The sequence below is a fragment of the Vanellus vanellus genome (assembly GCF_965231255.1).
Source record: "Vanellus vanellus genome assembly, chromosome: 15".
NCBI lineage: Eukaryota > Metazoa > Chordata > Aves > Charadriiformes > Charadriidae > Vanellus > Vanellus vanellus.
Window position 1 is genome coordinate 5,809,818 of NC_138920.1, and position 20,212 is coordinate 5,830,029.

General features: G+C 47.0%; 2 protein-coding genes across 2 annotated transcripts in view; both read left to right on the forward strand.

Moving 5' to 3' along the window:
* Nucleotides 1-5,486, forward strand: part of PPP1R16B (protein phosphatase 1 regulatory subunit 16B) — a 41,710-nt gene extending 36,224 nt beyond the window's left edge. Inside the window, exons 6-10 of the mRNA XM_082491321.1 lie at nt 719-844; nt 1,195-1,270; nt 2,384-2,513; nt 3,266-3,434; nt 4,031-5,486. Of these exons, the coding sequence (XP_082347447.1) occupies nt 719-844; nt 1,195-1,270; nt 2,384-2,513; nt 3,266-3,434; nt 4,031-4,552 (1,023 nt within the window). The 3' untranslated portion in view covers nt 4,553-5,486. The remainder of the gene's footprint in view (nt 1-718; nt 845-1,194; nt 1,271-2,383; nt 2,514-3,265; nt 3,435-4,030) is intronic.
* Nucleotides 5,487-10,991: 5,505 nt separating this feature from the next.
* Nucleotides 10,992-18,864, forward strand: LOC309678110 (protein FAM83D-like; the record flags this gene model as incomplete). The annotated part of the gene is made up of 4 exons (XM_082491050.1): nt 10,992-11,444; nt 16,243-16,410; nt 17,315-17,439; nt 17,794-18,864. The coding sequence occupies 4 exons, from the start codon at nt 10,992-10,994 to the stop codon at nt 18,746-18,748; spliced, it is 1,701 nt and encodes a 566-aa protein (XP_082347176.1). The 3' UTR covers nt 18,749-18,864.
* Between the last annotated feature and the right edge of the window lie 1,348 nt (nt 18,865-20,212).

A 20,212-nucleotide genomic window follows, 5' to 3' on the forward strand; every position in this document is an offset into this window, starting at 1 on the left:
GCAGTGCACAGGTCAATGTTCTTGCTCAGAGATGCAACGGCAGACCGCAATTATGAAAATTTTCAGAGACATGAAGTGTCGTGGAGGACTAAAGGAAACTATTATTGATGTCTCCAAGGTGACGGTTGTAGTCGGAAGCCACTATCTGAAAAAGCAAATTCCCTTAACTAAAAGTAGCCAAGGATTAAAATGTTTTTGATTTTCAAATGGCGAAAACAGTTATACCGTGAATGGAAGTGCACTTGCACGAAGGGCATCCTGACTAAAGCAGGCTGAAAATTTGATCAAAAAAAAAATCACATCCACAGTATTTAAGTGGGGGAGAGGAGACGTTCTTCTGGCATGAGGAATGCAGAGTTTACAGTGGATGATGTTCCCCATTGCAGGCTTGCGTTTTGAGGATGCTGTTTCCCTACAGATTGGGAAGCACTTAACAGCCCTCGATTTAAAATGTGAAAACATTATTTTTCTAACCCATATAGGCAAGTTATTTTAAGAATTGTTAAGCATTTTCCTCTCCAAACAGAACTGCAGGTAATACTGAGTTTTAGTAACAGGAACAACGTGCTTTTGACCTGATGGCATCTGCCAAAGGTGAAATGGGCTGCCTGTCCTGATCTAGGCTCAAGATGATAGCCAAGAAATCCCACTGAAACTTGGTGTATAAAACCATTCGTGGTCCTTGCAGGTGGTTCATGCTCTGTTCCTTGTCTCCTAGCTGCATATAGCTGCAGCCAATGGTTATCTGCATGCAGCTGAAGTCCTTCTTGACCAGGGGGCAAGCCTGGATGTTAAGGACTGGGACGGCTGGGAACCTCTTCATGCTGCTGCTTTCTGGGGACAGGTAATTATTTTGTTGCAAATGTCGTGCATGAGGGTGACATTTCTTTCTGCCTGGACAAGTTGTGGAGTACTCTGCAAATGGAAGAAATCTGTACTAGGGCTGGACTCACTGGACAGTGTCAGGTGAGGTCCTTGGGGCTCCAAAAAGAACCTGTTGCTGAGAAAGTTCGGGTAGAGTATGTGTGCAGTTGAATGGTAGGAACTGTGTTTAACACATATAACCAGAATAATTTAAGGCGAGTTGAGCATTCATGCCATTGCTTCTTAGCTTATTCCGACTTTCCAGCTTTGAGGAGGAAAATAATTGCCTACAATACCTCTGTCAACTTGGCTTTCTTTCCCTTTCTTTAGATGCAGATGGCTGAGTTGCTTGTGTCCCATGGGGCTAGTTTGAGTGCCAGGACATCTTTGGATGAGATGCCAATAGGTGAGTTTACTAAGCTTAAAAAAAAAAAAAGAGAGATCGCTAAGAAAAGCTTTTCCCCCTAAGCGTGCTGGAGTCTTCACATGGGGCTTTCAGAAGCATTAACTTCATTGTTCAGGTGTCTTTAGAATGAGAGTTGCAGTTACTTTAACTGGGACTGAAGTTTTAGAGTGCCTACTCCGTTACTTCTGAACGCACTTCTTCCTGCTCATAAAAACAAGGGGGAAGGCATTTCTCAAGCACTGAGTCTTTCTCCTGTCTGTTTCCACTCATGTTATCCCTCTGTACCTGTGCTTGGGAGTCTCCCTGCTCTTACATTGTAGTCTTGGACCTGAGCAGCTGCTGAGTGCAGCCCTAAGACTTGGGTGTCTAACCCTGCTTCGATGCGATGAAGTGTGGTACGCAATAAGGGGTTGGAGAGGAAAGTGAAAGCGCATGCAGGTCTTGGAACAGATTGGACGTAAAAATGCCAAAGTGCATCTGACCATGTGTGGTATAACCTTGTGCCACATTTTCTTTTGGCAAAAGATTTTCTGAGCCTTAATTGAAAAATCTGTGCATCCTCGCTTTGAAAGTTCTTGTCTTCTACCCTGATCTACAGAATTGTCAGGGTTGGAAGGGACCTCTGGAGATCATCTAGTCCAACCCCCTGCCAGAGCAGGGTCACCTACAGCTTTTGTCTATATTCTTTTTTGGTTTGGAGGCTTAAGTAAAAATGCCGTATTCAGGGGCGCTGCAGTCTGGTGATTACAGAAATATGGTTTCCTCCCATCTTGAAGCACCAGTCACTCTGTCTCTCACCCTTTCATGGGTAAAGGCATGGGTAAAGGCATGCTGCAGAGATGGGACAAACCCCAGCTGAACAGCTGGATCAAAGCTGAGCGCCTGTCACAATTGGCAGCTCTTGTTTTCTGCTCCTGTTTAGGTGTCCAAACCATTCCGCCTCCCCTAATTTGTTTAGAGGTTAATGTGCCTAAGCATATTCTGCTTAAATTTCCCTTCTCTTCCTCCTGGCATTTGTAGTTGTGTATACCAGGAAGGTGCAGTTAGTAACGTGGTATTAATGGTACCACATTTGAAGCGTCTGATTAATGGCTTGGTTTGTGTGTGCCATAGATCTGTGTGAAGAGGAGGAATTCAAAGTATTGCTTTTGGAGTTGAAACACAAACACGATGTGATCATGAAGTCTCAGCTGAGGCATAAATCCTCCCTGAGCCGAAGGACCTCCAGCACTGGCAGCCGGGGGTAAGCGCGTTGTTCCCTGGGGGTCACCCGGGGCGTTGGGGCGGCCGCCCAGATGTGCCTGCAGAGCACCCTGCGGTCGGTGTGGGGCGGACGACCCGTCTGTCCTTTCTGAACGAACTCCGAAAGGCAGAAGCTGACTTTTAGTTGCTGAAGGCAGAGCTCCTTTGAAGAGTGGCTCTTTCACTAGCAAGAGGTGGTGTTTCTTGGGGGGAAAATGGTTTCGCTCTGTTGTGGTTTAAGAACTGCTGTGTGCAGAGGACCAAGCGGTGAGAATTTCCCCTGTTAAACCACTGATACCGGTGTCGGAGAATCGGTGCTTCAAATGGATTAACTTGAGCTTCTCAATCACATGCCTGATGGCCAAGATACTGTGCTCAGGCACAGTTTGCACAGGTCTTTATAGGATGTTTGCTGGACACCAAAGCAGTCCTGCGGACCACAAAACTCCCTAAACAGCCTGTGGGCCTTTTCCCTCTACATTTACTCCGCTGGTTGCAGAGCAGATCCCTTAGGTGAGCTGTACGAGATCTAACCCAGATTTGCAGTACTGCTTTAAACCTCCTTACAATTCCTCCCACCTATAATATCCCCACTAGTGCCTTTGCTTTGCGTGGGTGCCGGGAAGCTAAACTCACGTTCCATTCCAGTGGGAGAGGCTGTGGAGCGCGAGGAGGAGGTGGGAAGAGGTACAGGGTAAGAGGAACTGTCGTGTCCTGCTCACAGCCTCCACGGCCCTTGTCCCTGTCCTGCAGGAAGGTGGTGAGGAGGGCCAGCCTTTCGGACCGAACAAACCTCTACAGGAAGGAATGTGAGAAAGAAGCCATCGTCTGGCAGCAGCTGGGGGCGGCAGAAGAAGGAAGAAACTCGGGTGTCATTGGAGAAATTGGGGAGACTCGGTCTGACCAGGAGAATACAGACCCCGTAAGGAATCTCTTCTGTATTATGGGAGTCGCCAAGGAGGGCTGGTAGCGCATGTTCAATAACAATGGGTGCCCTGGGATGAAAGGTGGCCAAAAAATTTGTAAACCCCATCCATCAGATGTAAGCAAAAGAGCAAATTCTCATTTGGTGTAAACTGAGATATCCCGCTCACGTGGAAAGACCGTTTTGGATTTACAGCTGCATAGTTTTGAGAAATGGCCCTAGTGACCCAGGAAATTCGGAAAAAATAACGTGTGCCTTTCTCTCTACAGATAACAAACTGGTAATCACAGAAGAACTGTAATCTTGTTTTGCAGTTATTTGTTTTTAATTCATTTATTGCCATGTTACATTAATATGCTTATCTATCTATATTGTTTTTGTGAGTCCTTCTGAGTTAACTGGTTGGGAACCAGCTCCTGGTTGGGGCATTGGAGCATTATAGGGCCCTGTTAGTGGGTGAATTCAACGTTTGTGGTGCAGTACCTGTCTGGTGGAAGGGCTGAGCGTGAGCAGGTTTAGGAAGTTGTCACGGGGGTGAACTGTGTTATGACGGTCAGGGGAAGATGCTCTTCTTTCATGTCTTCTTGTTACAGAATTCAGTGCTGGAGAACTCTTCCCTCCTTCCGGAGTTAGCAAACAAAAGCACGCAGTGTGACTCTGAAATCCCCCTCCAGAATGGACTCATGGCATCTGCCAGCACTTACCAGTACACCTTTTCCAACGGGGACATTTGGAGTATGCACGCTGACCCTGACGGGAACCCAGGCCACATGCTGCCCTACGGCAACCCCGGGCTGCCCGACACGCAGCAGTTCTGGGGTGCCTACAAGGAGCACAACCATCAAACGCTCTCCGAACTGAAGCGGCAGCGGGCTGCAGCCAAACTCCTCAATCACCCTTTCCTCAGCACCCACTTCAGCAGTGGCGTGGGAGGAGTCGCGGAGAACGGGGGTGAGGCCAAGTCGCACCTAATCGCATCCAGGACTTCTCCCTACAGCTCCAATGGGACCTCAGTGTATTACACAGTGTCCAGTGGTGATCCGCCCCTCTTGAAATTCAAAGCTCCCATGGAGGAAATGGAAGAGAAGGTGCACGGGTGCTGCAGAATTTCCTAGTCTCATCTGTTTCTCACCCCAGAGGAAACAAGACGCGGGTGGGCTGGTTGGATCTATCGCAGCGGCCAGGTTGTTGGCATTCCAAAGGGAGAATTTGGTTGTGGACATCCTGACTGCGGCGGCCTCGTTCATCTTGAATTGTACTTTACCCTGCCAATTACTTCCATTGCAGTCGAATGAGTAATGCAGGTGGAGCAAGGCTCTTAGGAGAGGAAGGGATGTGCATCAGTACAGTGGAAAAAAAAAAAAAAAAAAGAGAAAGGTCACCCTAGTCTTGCTCCCTGGGGAAGAAGGTATGTGCACTGCCTCCTTGTCCGTGGGAAGTCATGAGAAGCCTTGGAAAGGAGAAATGATCTGAATTAAAATCTTCGCATCTGAGCCTCTTGCTGTAAGCCACCAAGCTTCTGGAAGGTGGCAGTTCAGACCCGAGTTTTCACTCTTGGGTGATGCATATATCCCGGAGGGGAGATCAACCCCTGCAGGGGGTTTTCAAGAGTGGACAGAGCTGTTTTCCATACAGTTGGATCCAGCACGGACAGGGCCTGAGCGACAAGCAAGCGTAGATGCTGCGCTTGCTTTAGGAGGTTTGCAAGGTGCGTGGCCGCTCACCATCACAAACTGTGCGCTGCGTGGGTCCTGTTCTGCGCATGTACACTCATCGCTGCAGACTGCCGTCCGGTGTTAAGCAGAACTTTTCCTGGAACAGGCTTCACTCAACAGGCTTTAAAACTGATGTTGCAATACGGGGCCCTGGCAATAGAATTTTACTGCAATAAAATACTGACAAAGGTCTATATTGGGATAAGTAATTTAAAAAACTTATTTGTACTATTTAGACTCTTAATTTGTTAAAACTAAAAAGACTTTTGCTGATCTCACTTTCCTATTGATTCTGTTTGTTTACCCTGTATGCTCAACACAGATACTCGGGGCAGTGCGCTTTGTGTTCTGATTTTTCTGGATTTCCAGAACCACAGGGCTTGGGAGGGATGGGGAGGAAAGGCTTGCCAACACTAATCTAGAAACGTCACGGGGGCGTTTCTAGTCTCCCTGGACGTTACGACACGTGCATTAACCTGCAGTCTTTGGCTGATAAAGAAGTAACCGTTAAATCATTGCTTTGGTAGCTGAACATTGCAGCGCAACAGAAGATTATTTTTGGGGGTTTTTTGGTCTGTTTATCCAGCTCCAACACTGACGTCAGCAGTGGTTAGTAGCCATCAGAAGAAGGCTTCCGTGCCTCTCCGTATAAGGGAGCTGCCTAGCACCATGGCAGAGCCTCTCTGCTGGAGAGCGGTTGGCACACCAGGAGCTGCAGTGTGTTCCTGTCAGCTCTGAGAGAGCACCTGGGAACACTAGCACAGCACCGCCTGGGGTTTGGCACCGGCTATTCAGTGAGTTAAGGCTCGGCATGCCTGGGGGGGTGGTGAGAAGACAGCGCCCCGTGGGAGACAGCTCCGAGGAACTGGCCGTAGATGAGTTAACAAGTTCTATCTACAGAAGTAACTAAATCTTCAACCCTTTTGCTGCACAGAGGGGCTATCACACACGTAACTATTTGCCTGCATGAATATGTGTCTTCTCAGGCAGTTTAAACTCCAAACTCTGAAAACGTCAGCCTGCTCGGGTCTCTCTAAGCCATCAGTGGATTAAATCCAGCCCACGTAGTTGTGCTTCAGCCGAGTAACAGCAAATGCAGCTTCCAGCCATCTTCCCGTTACCTGGCGGCTGTCAGACACCGATATTACACTTCACACGTGCGCTCCCCCGGCGGGAATCCTCACAGCCTCTCCTATTTATGTAGGTTATAGAAAGTTGACTTGGGCTGCCAGTGTCTCTTAAGTGCTCCCCATCAAATCTCGCCCATCGCTGGGGTGGATGTTCTATGATCCGTGGCTCTGGGCTCCCGGAGGCAGCAGAGGTGGCAGTGTGTCACCACCACAACCGTACTGTGCAGGAAACACTTTTGGACCTGTGAGGTTATTACTAGGCTGACAATTTACTCTCTTGAACTCTGAAGATACAGTTCTCTTCCCTCACCAGTTTTAGGGACAAATCAGAAAATGGTAGCAGTTGATCTGATTTATTTATTTTTTTTTAAACCTTAGTTCAGTTAAAAGCCGGGGGGTTTCTTTGTATGTTTTGAAACATTCAGAGAAGTTGGGTTTCCTCCATTATTGAGATGCATAAGCTAAATATAAAACTAGAAAATACTTGTTGTGCTTGACTTAAGGTTAAGGGATTTTAAAAGTCATTCTCCAGTAGAAAGAAGATGATTTGGTAGCTGGACAGACTTTACCGCATGTGTGTGTGGTTAACAGTGGGTGTTCTGATTACCTCGAGAAAATTCTCCTGGGATAACACCAAGCATGGTCTGGCTATTCCTGAACGGGAGGAGATGCTTGTTTAGATGCCTCTTTTCTCCCGTGGTGGTGGGGTTGTCTCTCCACTTCCATCCTAATGAGGATTATGAACTCAGTGTAAGAAATTTTGGTGCCGCTATCCACTAGGTTGGAAGTGGTGCAAAACTCGGCCCCAGCGATGCGTTCCCTCCCAGGGAAGGAGCCGACGGGCCCTTTTCCTTCTCAGAGTAATTTTGTGCTGTCGGGTGTATCGAATCCTACCGAACTCCAAGCGAAGGAAAAGGAGACCGTTGAATGCGATAGCGTTAAGGAGTTTGAGGCTTGCTTTCACTGGGAGTTGTGAGTACACTAAAACTGCAGGAAGCCACCCTGTTTCAGACAAACAGCTTTTAGCCCATTGGTATTTGACTCTGTTTATATGTAAAACTCCAGGAACTCATCACTCTAGCTGTGCTCTTGAGCAAATCAACAACTGATCTGCTATCAGGCTAAAGGTATTACAGGTTCTAGATTACAAAGCATCCTCCTGATTGGACATCATATTTTCACTGTAAAATTGGCTGTAATACAGCTCTCCTGGCGTTATGGCTCTAAGCTAATGTGCTCGCTGAACTCCAGTGGCGTCTGATCAAATGTAATCAATTCTTATTCAGATGAGAGAGTCGGTAACCGATAAATCTTCACGGATGTGTTTCACAGTCATGCAAAGTATTCACAGTCACACAAAGTATTTATCTACCACTTCAGCTTTGGGCTGAAGTTGCATCAGAGTGGGGCTTGTGAAGGCTGTTGGAGTGACCTAAAGTGGGTTCGTGCTTATGTGTTGGTGACATTCTGGATATAACGGTCACTGCCTGTGGGGCACTGGCGAATGCGCTCGGGGAAGGAGCTGGCAATTTATGCTGCGTGCAGAATTGTTGGTTGTAGGTCTGGGATGAGCAATTCTGTAAACAGGATATTTAACCTGTCTCTGGTAAACTATTTTGTAGAGATAAACAGGCTTTTGGGGGATTAATAAATACATAGATACTCTTATCTGTGCACTGTAGGAGCCTACCTCTAGGAACAGGGCTTTTTGTTACAAATTTTAGCAGTGTTACAACAATAGTGGGTTTTTTTTTATATCTATGTGTTTTAAAGGCCATCCCAGTGGAAGGCTCTGAGGTACACAGCAGAAGGCACTTGTATATTTCATTGCATCTTAATTTTGCTAAAAAGCTGTAGACACTACAAATCATGATGGGATTGGCACATTAGAGGAAGATGGGGAGGGCTATGCTATATTCAGTGTTTTTAGGCTCACTCAACACCTAAGTACAGACTCAAGGTCAGATTAGAGTCCCACTGTTGTCAGCAGTAAGACAAAGGCTGTAGTTGTTCATACAGACCATGCAAAGATTTGAGAATGTGGATGTGTTGATGGGTCTATAGTAGGCAGAGCTGCACATGAGAATAACCCTTCTGCTTGCAAAATCTTCCTGTATGCTGAAGTCATACTGTTTCCAGCAAACTAACTGACAGCAGCTTTACTTTCCACATTGAAAGACTTTTTTTAGATGGAAGAAAAAGTGTGTCTCAAAACAGTGTTTGTGCTTTACTGAGCTCAACCAAGAAAAGTCCCAGCACTGAAATGTTAGCTAAGGGCTTAATTGCTGCGATCTGTTTGATGTCAGACCTGGATCTGTATTTCATGTACCAAGTGATGTGATTTTAGCCCACTTAGTTTCACTTCTGTGGTGCTCCAGAATCTTAAAACCCTCCCAATTCTGGGAAGAACTGATTCTAGGTGATGTGATTCTGTACCATCCTGCAGGTGTGGTTGAAGAACCACATAGATGAGGAACTCCTGGTAGGGAAGCAGAAGAGCAGGGCAGGGAAATAGCAATAATGAATCAATGCAATACTCGGTGCAGGCAGTGAATTCTCTAGTTTATTGAGCAGGGTTTTATTTCATGAGGTTGAAAGAACTTACAAGCTCCCAAATGGCATTGCAACTTCTGGTTAGTGTCCTTTTGTTTTGATCTTGGAGCTCTGTTTACCCAAATCTTCTCTGCTGAAACTAAATCAGCAATGCCACGAACTAGGAATATCTTAGCCGAGAAAGCAATGGCCCTGGTCTCCAGTGAGCCACGGATAAACTGTTGTCCATCTGCTGGAAGGTGTTCTCCCTCTGTCTGGATATTTCTGTGCCTTATCATACTAGCTAAAGGTAACGGGGTAACTAGTCTCTGGAAGGTTTGTGGTGACTACACAGTGCTGTTCTTTAACTTGGACACTATTTTGTAAGGGGGTAACAGTTCAGAGCATACCAGATTTTGAAGTTTTTATTTGGTCTTTCAGTTTCTCTCATGATTACCTTTTCTCTCTCCCTAAATACACAGAAAGGAAATGCACAGGGTGTTCATTCTAATTTAACAAATCACATTGACCTGTTTTGTTATGGCAGTTCTTGACAGGCAGAGTCCAGAACACGCTTGTAGCAGCGAGGTCTAGCCTCTTACTACAGAACACAGCTGGTATTTACATTTTTGTTCTGTTTTGCCTGTGGCTGGACAATAGAATTTGTTGTCCCTGGTTGTTCTTCAGCTTTATTCTGCTATTTTCATGTCGGCCAAACTGGTAACGTACTCCTCAGTCCCTCCACAGAATTCGAGTACCGCTGGGTTCTTCAGGCAACATCAGCTGTGGCACAATTAACAACCTAGAGTACGTTGCTATATTGCAAGTGCGGAAGCTGTAGTAGAGGAGACTCTGCTCAAGACACCTGTTCCCAAACCTACAGCAATGCAACTATCTCCACCCGCAGCTGGAGGGGAGGTGCGGGTTTTTAACCAGTGCAGATGCAGCCGCAGCGTTGCCACCTCTGCGTCGTCAGCCTGTAGAGCGCAGCGTGAGAATGGACTGCAGGAGCGTCGGTAACCCTGCTGCAGCTCGGTGTGACTGCTGCCTGTACGGGATATTAACAAAGGATGGTAAGCCTTCTGCAATAATTCCTAACTCCATCCATCAGTAGTAAACGATGTACAAATAAAACTTGATGAAATGTATTTTATGTGAAAAAAAAAAGTAAGAACTGTATATTGTATTAGCAGCTTTGTGTATAAAATGGCATTTTGGCAATCAGAGTCTAATATATTTAAAACTTTTTTTAAAAAAAAGGATATTTGATATTGTATGGAATTGACTTTATTGCTACTGTAAGTATGAAAAAGATGGTTTCTTAACATGTTAAAGCAATGCATAAAATCTTAAATTGTACGTAAAACTCATGCCAAAAGGGTATGTCTGACAGTATTAGCACCTGACTCAGTGTCTTTAATAGAGAGATTGAATTTTTTAATTTAAAAAATATATTAAATTTCTTTTAATAATACAAAAAATGCCACCGAGTTTTTATTTACTTGGCTTATGTTTTGCTACTGCCTAAATACCTGTCTCTGCCTCCCCTACAACCGTCAAGTACAGCCAGGAACCGTCCAGCAGAGTAAATCTAAGCAGTCGGAAGGTGTAATTTTATTCCTCAGCAGGCAGCAGTAACTCCTGATGGGGACAAGCATGAAGGCCAAAACCTGAACTGCCTTTCCTGGACTTTGTCATGTCCGAGGCATTAGGCCCAGCATTCACTAACACGCTTCATTAAGAGGGTCCTTCTCGCGTGGGGGTGACCGGGCCGAAGGCGAACCACCCTCACCCTCCCAGGGAGAGGAACGGGGAGGGCCGGGGCCGGCCATGGGGCTGCTCTGTGTCAGGCCTTGACGCCGCCGGGAAGGGGTTCGGCCCGGCGGCGGGAAACGGCCGCCTCAGCCAGGGCCTGAGGAGGGGAGCGCCGGGGCCTGGGGGCTCTAACGGGGCTGCGCGGTTCCCCGGCCCCCAGGCGGCGGAGAACGGCTCCGCTGCTTCCCCTCTTCGGCGGCGGCGGGGCCGGGCCGCTTCGCCACAGCCAACCGGGGCGCGGGGCGGGACGCGGCTCTCCCAGTGGCGGCGGCGGCGCGGAGCTGTTTGGATTCAAAGCCGCTATAAAGGCGGTGTGGAGCTGAGGCCGCGCCGGGCCGGTGCGATCGGCTGCGGCGGGCGCCATGGCCAACCCCTCGCAGTGCCTGGAGGAGGGCGGCGGGCGCTGGCCGCCGCGGCCGCCCGGGCCGTACAGCGAGGCGCAGCGGCTGGCGCTGGAGGAGCTGGTGGCGGGCGGCCCCGAGGCGCTGCGGGCCTTCCTGCGGCGGGAGCAGCTGCCGCCCTTCCTCTCGGAGCCCGAGGTGCAGGCCATCGCGCGGGGCGCCCTGCCGCCCGCCGCCGCCCCGGAGCCGGCGGGGGAGCCCTCGCTCGGCGCCTCCCTCGACGCCTCCTCGCTCACCTACTTCCCCGAGCGCTCGGACCTGGAGCCGCCGGCGCTGGAGCTGGGCTGGCCGGGCTTCGCCAGCGGCGCCTTCCGCGGGCTGACGCGGGTGGAGGCCCACTTCCAGCCGGGCTGCGGGGAGAGCATCTACGGCTGCAAGGAGGCGGTGCGGCGGCAGATCCGCTCCGCGCGGCAGGTGAGTGCCACCCGGGGGTGCGGGCTCTGCCCGGGGCCCTTCTCCAGCGGGTCTGCGAACCGGAGCGAAAAATCAACAGTATCATAGAATCAGGGAGTGGTTTGCGTTGGAAGGGGTCTTGAAGCATCTCCTTGGTGTGGCACTAGGCAGGGCCAAGCGGCTTTAAAAGCTCTGTCGAGCAAAGGGAGCCCCGTTAGGAGGACAAGCTGGGAAACGCACAAGGAGCGGTGCTCATCCTGACGGTGTGTGTCCACGTGCTATTCCCGCAGAATGGCGCTTTCCCTGTGACATTGCTCCAAAGGTGGTGGGCCAAGAGTTCCCCGTGCCCCTGCGCTGCGTGCAGAACCGCTGCTGCTGTTCATGGCCAAACCACCTGCTGGTTTCATCAAATTACATTAGAATTTGAAGGGACCTTAAAGACCATCTTGCTCCACCCCCCCTGCCCTGGACAGGGACACATCCCATCAACCCAGGTTCCTCCAAGCCCCGTCCAACCTGGCCTTGAACACCTCCAGGGATGGGACGGCCACAGCTTCTCTGGGGAACCTGGGCCAGGGGCTCACCACTCTCAGAGTAAAGAACTTCTTCATAATATCTAATCTAAATTTCCCCTTCCAGTTTAAAACCGTTCCCCCTCATCCTGTTGCTCCTCTCCCTGACCAAGTGTCCCTCCCCAGCTCTCCTGTAGCCCCTTTAGGGAATGGAAGGGGCTCTAAGTTCTCCCTGGAGCCTTCTCTTCAAGCTGTTTCAAGCTGATCTTGCTTTTATTCAAACTGAAAGGTTTCTTATTCCGGGTTCCTTAATGATGTGCTTTGCAAGCCGGATTTGCTTGCAGAAACCTCCTACTGTCCCTTAAAGGATGTGACACAAAAAAAAGGCCTCCCTTCTAAAAGAGGGTTATCTACTGAGATAACCCTATGACTATATCTCTCTTCTTCACCTCTTCCCTTCTTCACTTTATTAACTGCCCATAAGTAATGTGCAGAACTGCTCTTAGAAGGACTTCTCTCCTACAGGATTGGATAGCTTTGATCTGATGTGGAGTATGGCTTTAAAATCATGCGGGCATAGTAACTTCTAACTGTTCTCCGTAACTCATTATGTTTCCTGAGTTTATAGCCTCCAACTGTAATCCCTAGGAGGGAACCACCCTCTTGTTAGCAGCCATTCAATTGGCTTAGCTAAAATTTAAATGTATAGCTTCCTCTTCGGGTGGCCAGGTGAAGCAAGTGCTGGCTCAGTGTGTAACGTGCTCAATCATGGCACAGGGTGAATCAGCGACTGAACTTAGTCCCTGCTCGCTTCAGAGTGCAGAAGCGTAGGGGGTGTGTGTGAGGATGACATGAATGATGGGCTGCTTGCCAGAAATGGTCACCGGGAAGCTCTGTTCTCAAATGATCATTATCAGGTAGATGAGACCGGTCTGGTGACTTGAGTAAACTCCATGAAAAGATCTGTTTCTCAAAAAAGCTGTACTTGTTTGTAACATTCTTGCCTGTAGCACCCTGCCAAACACCTTCCCTTGCACAGAGCCAAGAGCCAGGCAAGCTGGTCCTGCACTGCTGTGTACATGCCTGATCCGGGGAGCGCTTTTGTGGACACTCAATGGAGAGAAATTTTGACGCCCTTTAATTTGCTGAATATCAGGTGCTGTGTGATATTGCTCAATCATGTCTGAGTTCCTCAGGTTAATGTGAGGAATGGGAAAACTTCAGATGCTGTATAGTTTCTTCTCAGCTCGCTCAAATGTGGTTTGCTTGAGTGGCTAAAGGGGACACTGTTGCTATCTTGCCTCTGCTATTCTGAATGGGTGAGTGTAGTGAAAAGGGTTTGCTCTCTCTCCTCCAAACATAACTGTACTTTTGGTCATTCTGACGATAAGTGTATTTCTTTTTCAGCTGCTAATTCTGGGATTAGAACTCAAACGTGCTGCTAATTGAGTAGTCATTTGAAGGCTCCAGTGTTTCCAAGGGTTTTAGCGTGAATTGTTCTGTTTTCAAGGGTTATTTTCTTGCTCATCTGTTCTTTTCAAAAGCATCTTATTTTTCTTCCTTTGACACTTAGACAAGTGGTTGGGTGGAGGAGAGCCCAGGAGAGACGCAAGAAGCACGAGCATAAACTAACTTTATCTAGAAATGCCAACGTGCCTGTGTGTGTTACACCAACTCATCCATACGGAGCCAGTCCCTTAGGGAGCAGGGCACAGGTGGGAATGCAGAGCTTAGCCTGTTCTTGTGGGAAATGTTTCCTCCAAGTCCAGGCAATGCCACACACAGAGCAGCTGCGTTGCATGGGTACACACGCCTTGGGTGTGTTGCAGCAGTGCGTGGATGCCTCGTGTCTGATAAGGGCAGGTGCCAGGTACCCACAGCAGTTGTATAATCATCCTTGATGCTGGTCTAATAGAAAGAGAATCGAAAAGTAATTTATGAATCCAAACCCTCTATGCCTTTGTGTCCCTACACAGATGTGTGTTCCTGGTTTTGAAGGGTGACAATTCTAGCACCAAAACAGCTCTGAATTAGCTGGAGAGATTGTGCATAAAAGTAGGACTGGTGTCTTGTCTTCGGCCCATTGAGAGAAAATCTTCCCATCTTAGGACTTGCCTTCTGTAAAGAACTTGTTGAGTGAGTGGAAGGATTTCTTGTGAAGGTATGGGATGGAAACTCAGAAAACCTCTAGTAAGAGTCTGGAAATAGTGTATTCGGTTTATATTTTGTTTCAGAACTAGTATATCTCCTGGTAACTTATATAGGGACGGCATTGCCTTCCTCCCACACAAAGAGAAATCAGTTGGGGTTTGTTAGTTGTTCAGTTGCGACAGTGAGGAGGCCATTCGAGCTAATTCTCCGGCAGGCAGTGGTGAGCAGCTATGCCACGCTGGGAGCACAGGAGTGGAAGCAGCTTCTCTGGATTCCTGATTCTGCTTCAACAGCTTCCCTGGTGTTACCAACAGGCCATATTATGGGACACAGAATCACAGAATTTTCAGCGTTGGAAGGGACCTCTAGAGATCACCCAGCCCAACTCCCCTGCCAAAGCAGGATTGCCCAGAGCACATTACTCAGGATTGCATCCAGGCGGGTCTTGAAAATCTCCAGAGAAGGGGACTCCACCACCTCCCTGGGCAGCCTGTGCCAGTGCTCTGTCACACGCACCGTAAAGAAGATTTTCCGTGTATTTGAACGGAACTTCCTGTGTTCTAACTTGTGCCCGTTACCCCTCGTCCTGTCACTGGGAACCATTGAAAAGAGCCTGGCTCCATCCTCCTTCAACCCACCCTTTAGATACTTGTACACCATAATAAGGTCTCCCCTCAGCCTTCTCTTCTCCAGGCTAAAGAGTCCCAGCTCTCTCAGCCTTTCCACATCAGGGAGGTGCTCCAAGCCCTTAATCATCTTAGTTGCCCTTTGCTGGACTCTTTCCAGCAGTTCCCTGTCCCTCTTGAACTGGGGAGCCCAAAACTGGACACAGTATTCCAGTTGTGGCCTCACCAGTGCAGAGTAGAGGGGGAGAATGACCTCCCTCAACCTACTGGCCACACTCTTCCCTATGCAGCCCAGGATTCCATTGGCCTTTTTGGCAACAAGGGCACATTGCTGGGCCATGGATAACTTACTGTCTACCACAACCCCCAGATCCTTCTCCTCTGAGCTACTTCCCAGCAGGTCTGCCCCTAACCTGTACTGGTGCCTAGCATTCTTCCTCCCCAGGTGCAGGACCTTGCACTTGCTTTTGTTGAACCTCATTAGGTTCTTCTCTGCCCAGCTCTCCAGCCTGTCCAGGTCACGCTGGATGGCAGCACAGCCCTCTGGGGTGTCAGCCACCCCACCCAGTTTGGTATCATCAGCAAACTTGCTGAGGATACACTCTGTCCCCTCATCCAGGTCATTAATGAATATATTAAACAAAATTGGACCGAGTATTGACCCCTGGGGGACACCGCTGGTTACAGGCCTCCAACTAGACTCTGTGCTGCTGATCACAACCCTCTGAGTTCTGTCCCGCAGCCAACTCTCAATCCACCTCACTGTCACCTCATCTAGCCCATACTTCCTCAGCTTCCTAATGAGGATGTCATGGGAGACAGTGTCAAAAGCCTTTCTAAAGTCAAGGTAGATGATATCCACGACTCTCCCCTCATCCAGCCAACCAGTTATAACATCATAGAAAGCTATCAGATTGGTCAAGCATGATTTACCTTTGGTAAATCCGTGTTGACCACTTCCAATAATTTCCTGTTCCTCAACGTGTTTGGAGATGACATCCAGAATGAGTCGCTCCATTACCTTCCCAGGGACAGAGGTGAGACTAACTGGTCTGTAGTTCCCTGGGTCCTCCTTCTTGCCTTTTTTGAAGATCGGAGTGATGTCAGCCTTCCTCCAGTCCTCAGACACCTCTCCTGTTCTCTATGACCGTTCAAAGACGATGGAGAGTTGTCTAGCAATAACATCCGCCAACTCTCTCAGCACTCGCAGATGCATGCCATCAGGGCCCAACTACGTAGGAAAGTTGGCTGTGAAAGCATACAAAAGCAGCAGCAGACGTGAGGGGGGAAAAAAAACTCTTCAAGGCTTATGCTTTGCACTCCAGGGCACAGTGAATTTTTAGAAACATTGTGCGAATATAGGAATCTTCTCTAACTTGCCAGGGCCTAGGCAGCAGGACAAAAAAATGTGCATCTGGCCTCGATGATAGCAGCAGGAGAAATGTCTGGGGGAGGCAGTGATGTGGCCTTGTGTAAAATAAAGCCCTTGAACAAGTGTTGTCACACTTTTTTTTTTTTTTTTTTTTTCAGGTGATTGCCCTTGTGATGGATACCTTCACAGACATTGATATCTTTGGTGATCTTCAGGATGCCTATAACAACCGCAAAGTCCCTGTCTATATCCTTCTTGACCAGGACTTTCTACCCCATTTCTTGGAAATGTGCAAGAACTTAGGAGTTTGTCCTGAGCAGGAAAGCGTAAGTATGAAACGTGGGTGGGTGTGGCTTGTTTTTATTTTTTTTGTGGTATGGTTTATAGTTATGGATCTCAAAGATGCCCTTCTCTAAAACATCAGACTCTTGAAAGACTAAAGCATCCTGTCTGTTTGGTAACCGATATAAAAGGCAACTTTCTGAAATGTTTCTCAGCTCTTGAAGATCAAGGCTCAGTATCATGTGGTTTCAGTACAGTCTCTAATCCAACATGTGAAACTGCTCATAAACTCGGTGAAAACCATGCAGAAAAGGCACATCTATTCCTACCCTACACTACCTGTATGTAGGAGCTACAGCCGCACAATGCAGCAACCTGGTGTGCTGGGTGGAGTGCACACTGTGATCCCTGTCCTGAGGAAGCAACAATTTTCAAGCATTTAATTTTGCAAGATCTAAGTAGCTTTATTCTTTGGCTCAAGGAACTGCTTGCTAAGGAAAACAGAAACACGGGAAGCTCAAGGGTGGTATAGCTTTGGTAACATCTCATTTCTTCACTAAGGCATAGTTGCTTTCTTTTAAAAGGGTCCGGATGATGTGACCCAGGTGGTTTACTTAATTCCTCTGAATATAAGCTGACAGGACTGTCATGTCATTGGACAGGATTATGTTTACCCTAGTGAGAGTTTCTCTGGATGGGGAGAACTCCTCACTTTGTGGGTGGTAATTCGTTTGAATAAGCTGTTCTCTCCAGCTTAACTCTCCAGACTCTCCTAATGTAACAGAAATTAAGCACCATGTAATTAATAAGACTCACACGCAGACAATGTAAGGAAGTTCATTTCATTCCCATAGTGTGTGTAGCTGCTTTTAGGTAGAATTGCTAATCAGAACTTTTTGGAAGTTAACTTCAAACTAATGTTGCTTTTTCCCTTCTCTTCTGAAACAGCTGATGAGAGTTCGAACTCTCACTGGAAACACATACTACATGAGGTCGGGTGCCAAAATTGTTGGGAAAGTCCATGAGAAGTTCATGTTAATTGATGGCATTAGAGTGACAACAGGCTCCTACAGGCAAGTATTGGGGTCTGGTGAAGCTATGGAAAGGGGGAGTTTCTGCAAAAAGGATGTATTAGCTTTGCTTCATGCCTGGTATTAATGAATGCCAATGGCAAGTGGACTAGCTGGGTCAAAGTGGGGCTAACACAAAACTGGAAACAGCTTTGGAAAACTGGTTTACACAACTTGTTGCTAGCAAAGCACTTGGCCATGGCTAAATAGAGTTCTTCCTGAAAAAGAGAGAGTGAATAGTCTATAGACTTATACCTTCCTTATGTGCAGCACTTCTAAGCTGAGTCTTGCTAGCTGTAGCTGTACGTGTTGAAATGCACTGGAGATTAACTGTGAATCTTGGTTTGTTTTCAACAGTTTCACGTGGTCTGATGGGAAGCTGAACAGCAGTAACTTGCTGCTATTGTCAGGTCAAGTGGTTGAACATTTTGACCTCCAGTTCAGGATTCTTTATGCCCAGTCAATGCCCATCAGCCCTAAGTGGCCATCCAGCTGCAGGAACAGCGGGATATTTGATCACCTGGAAAACAGAATAGAGTCCCCTAAGGAATACACTGTTGAAGGCAACTTGAGAGCAGAATTTGCCAGATTGTCTAGTACTCCAAAGAAATTCTTGAAAAAACTAGATCAGGCTGAAGATACTGCTGGAGGAAAACCTTGTAACCTGGGGCATTCTTTCCTCTGTGAAGAGGTGTCGTTCAGCGATCAAGAGGCCATAGTGGAACGGAAAAGCGCATCGACTCAAACTGGCCCATGGGAAGAGAAGCCTGTAGTGACCACGTGTAATGCTGCCACGCAGACCAGTGCTGTAACAACAGAAAATGGCACTCAGACTTCTGTTGCTGCTAGAATGATGGGCACTCAGACTTCAGTTTTGCTGAAGACTGCAGTGACGCAGACAAGGGAAGGCGAGTACACAGAAACACCCCTGTTTCACAGAAAGTTGTCAAAAGAAGAATCTTCTCTGTCTGGAAAGGCTGTATCAAATTCTAGTCTGCGATCACTGTCTTCGTCATCGTCCCAGTGCTCTCTTGGAAGCTCTACCGGCTCGCTGTCTTCTGTGCGGTCCTTTGACTACTCGAGCAGTCACAGGGCAGAATATTTCCAAAAACTGCATAAAGAGAGGCAATTCCACTACTCCACTATCAGGTCAAAGCTCAGCCACATGGTGGATATCCTGTCTCGGAGGGGACGTGTGCCTGAAAGCTACATGACCCAATACACTGGAAGATGCAATCTAAAACAGAGGCGTGACATCAGTGCCAGCCTGCGCAGCCTCCGGGACGTTTCACTCTTTTCCCTGAATAAATGACAACTGCACTGAATGCAGAGCACAAAAGCTCCAGCCTCTAATTACAGTCACTTTGTACCTGCCAATTCTTCCACTTTCTTCCAGCAAATTTACTCTTTTAATACACATGTACATCACTCTGCAGCACTTTGTTTTATACTATGCAATTTAAGCAATAAAAAAAAGAGGGGTTTATTTATACTGTAACTACTTGCATATTCTTCTTACATGCATTACTGGTGAAGGTTCATTTTAATTCTGGATGTTTAACCTGAAAAGTAAACTTATTACTGCTTTCTAGGATTGCTAATGCTCTGGCTTTAATTTCTGTAAACATGGAAAAATCTGAGTCAGAGTGATCTCGCTCAGAGTGGCATTGGAGATTTAGCTTACATCAAGGTATACTGAGATTTTTTTATTATTATTTTTAATATTGGCTTTTATTTCTACTTTATCGTTGGCATGAGGGGTAACAACTTTTATAAAAACATAAACCTAATTTTATTCTGACTTCAGCTATATATACATTGCTCTTCAACTAAAGTTGTGAAGGGTCTGTTGGAGCAGTTGCAGGTTCTTACCTTCAACTGTATTCTCTTTCCATGGTTTAAGCCTTCTGAAATGGACCGAGCTAACTAGCTCATCAGCTTGATTATACTCTCATGCCTCTGTATAGATACACATACACAAACACACACACACACACATATGCCTCTGTGTACATACATACATACATATATACACATCCTCAGAAGAGCATTTTTTTAAAACCAAGACCAAGAAGTAGCAACTTAGCACTCCAAGATGGCTGTACCCATTTTAGGTACAGCCCTGATGTAAATGTTTCTAGTATTCAGAACTAAAAGCTGGATATATTGGACCTGTAAGAATAATAATGGGATTGTATTGCTGAACTGTTCGGTTTTGGTGCTTGTGAGTGGGAGATGAGGTGATACCTAGAGATCAGTGTCTTGCTGCAGCATACCTGATGTACTTTTCTTTTGGGATGACTTTGAAGAACTCTCTCTTGTGCAACTTGTTAAACAGAATTAAGACTTTTAGTCTTAGCACTGTAAAATGAGCTTCCAGTTCTGGCTTGGCCTAGGAATGTCTGAACCATCTTGCTTCCATCAAGAGACCTGTAAACAACTTCCTTCTTTGGAGTGAACTTAGGTGTGAGACAATCACTGAGAGCACATGACAAAAGCAAACTGACAAATGCACTACAAAATGTTATGGGTTATGTTTGCTAATATTATTGTACAATAAGTGTAAGAGTGGAGGGGAAAAAAACCCAAATGTATTCTCTTTAAAGTGTCTTATCTGAAATACTCTGTTTCCTGCTCTGTTTATCTTTTATCCACTACTAACTTTGTATGAGAAGCTGAAGTGCCACTCTAGTTTCTTTTAAAATACGCTACTTTCAGTATTAAATGGATCTTAGATGATTCAGAGACATTATCTGAATATTTGTACTCTGTGCGT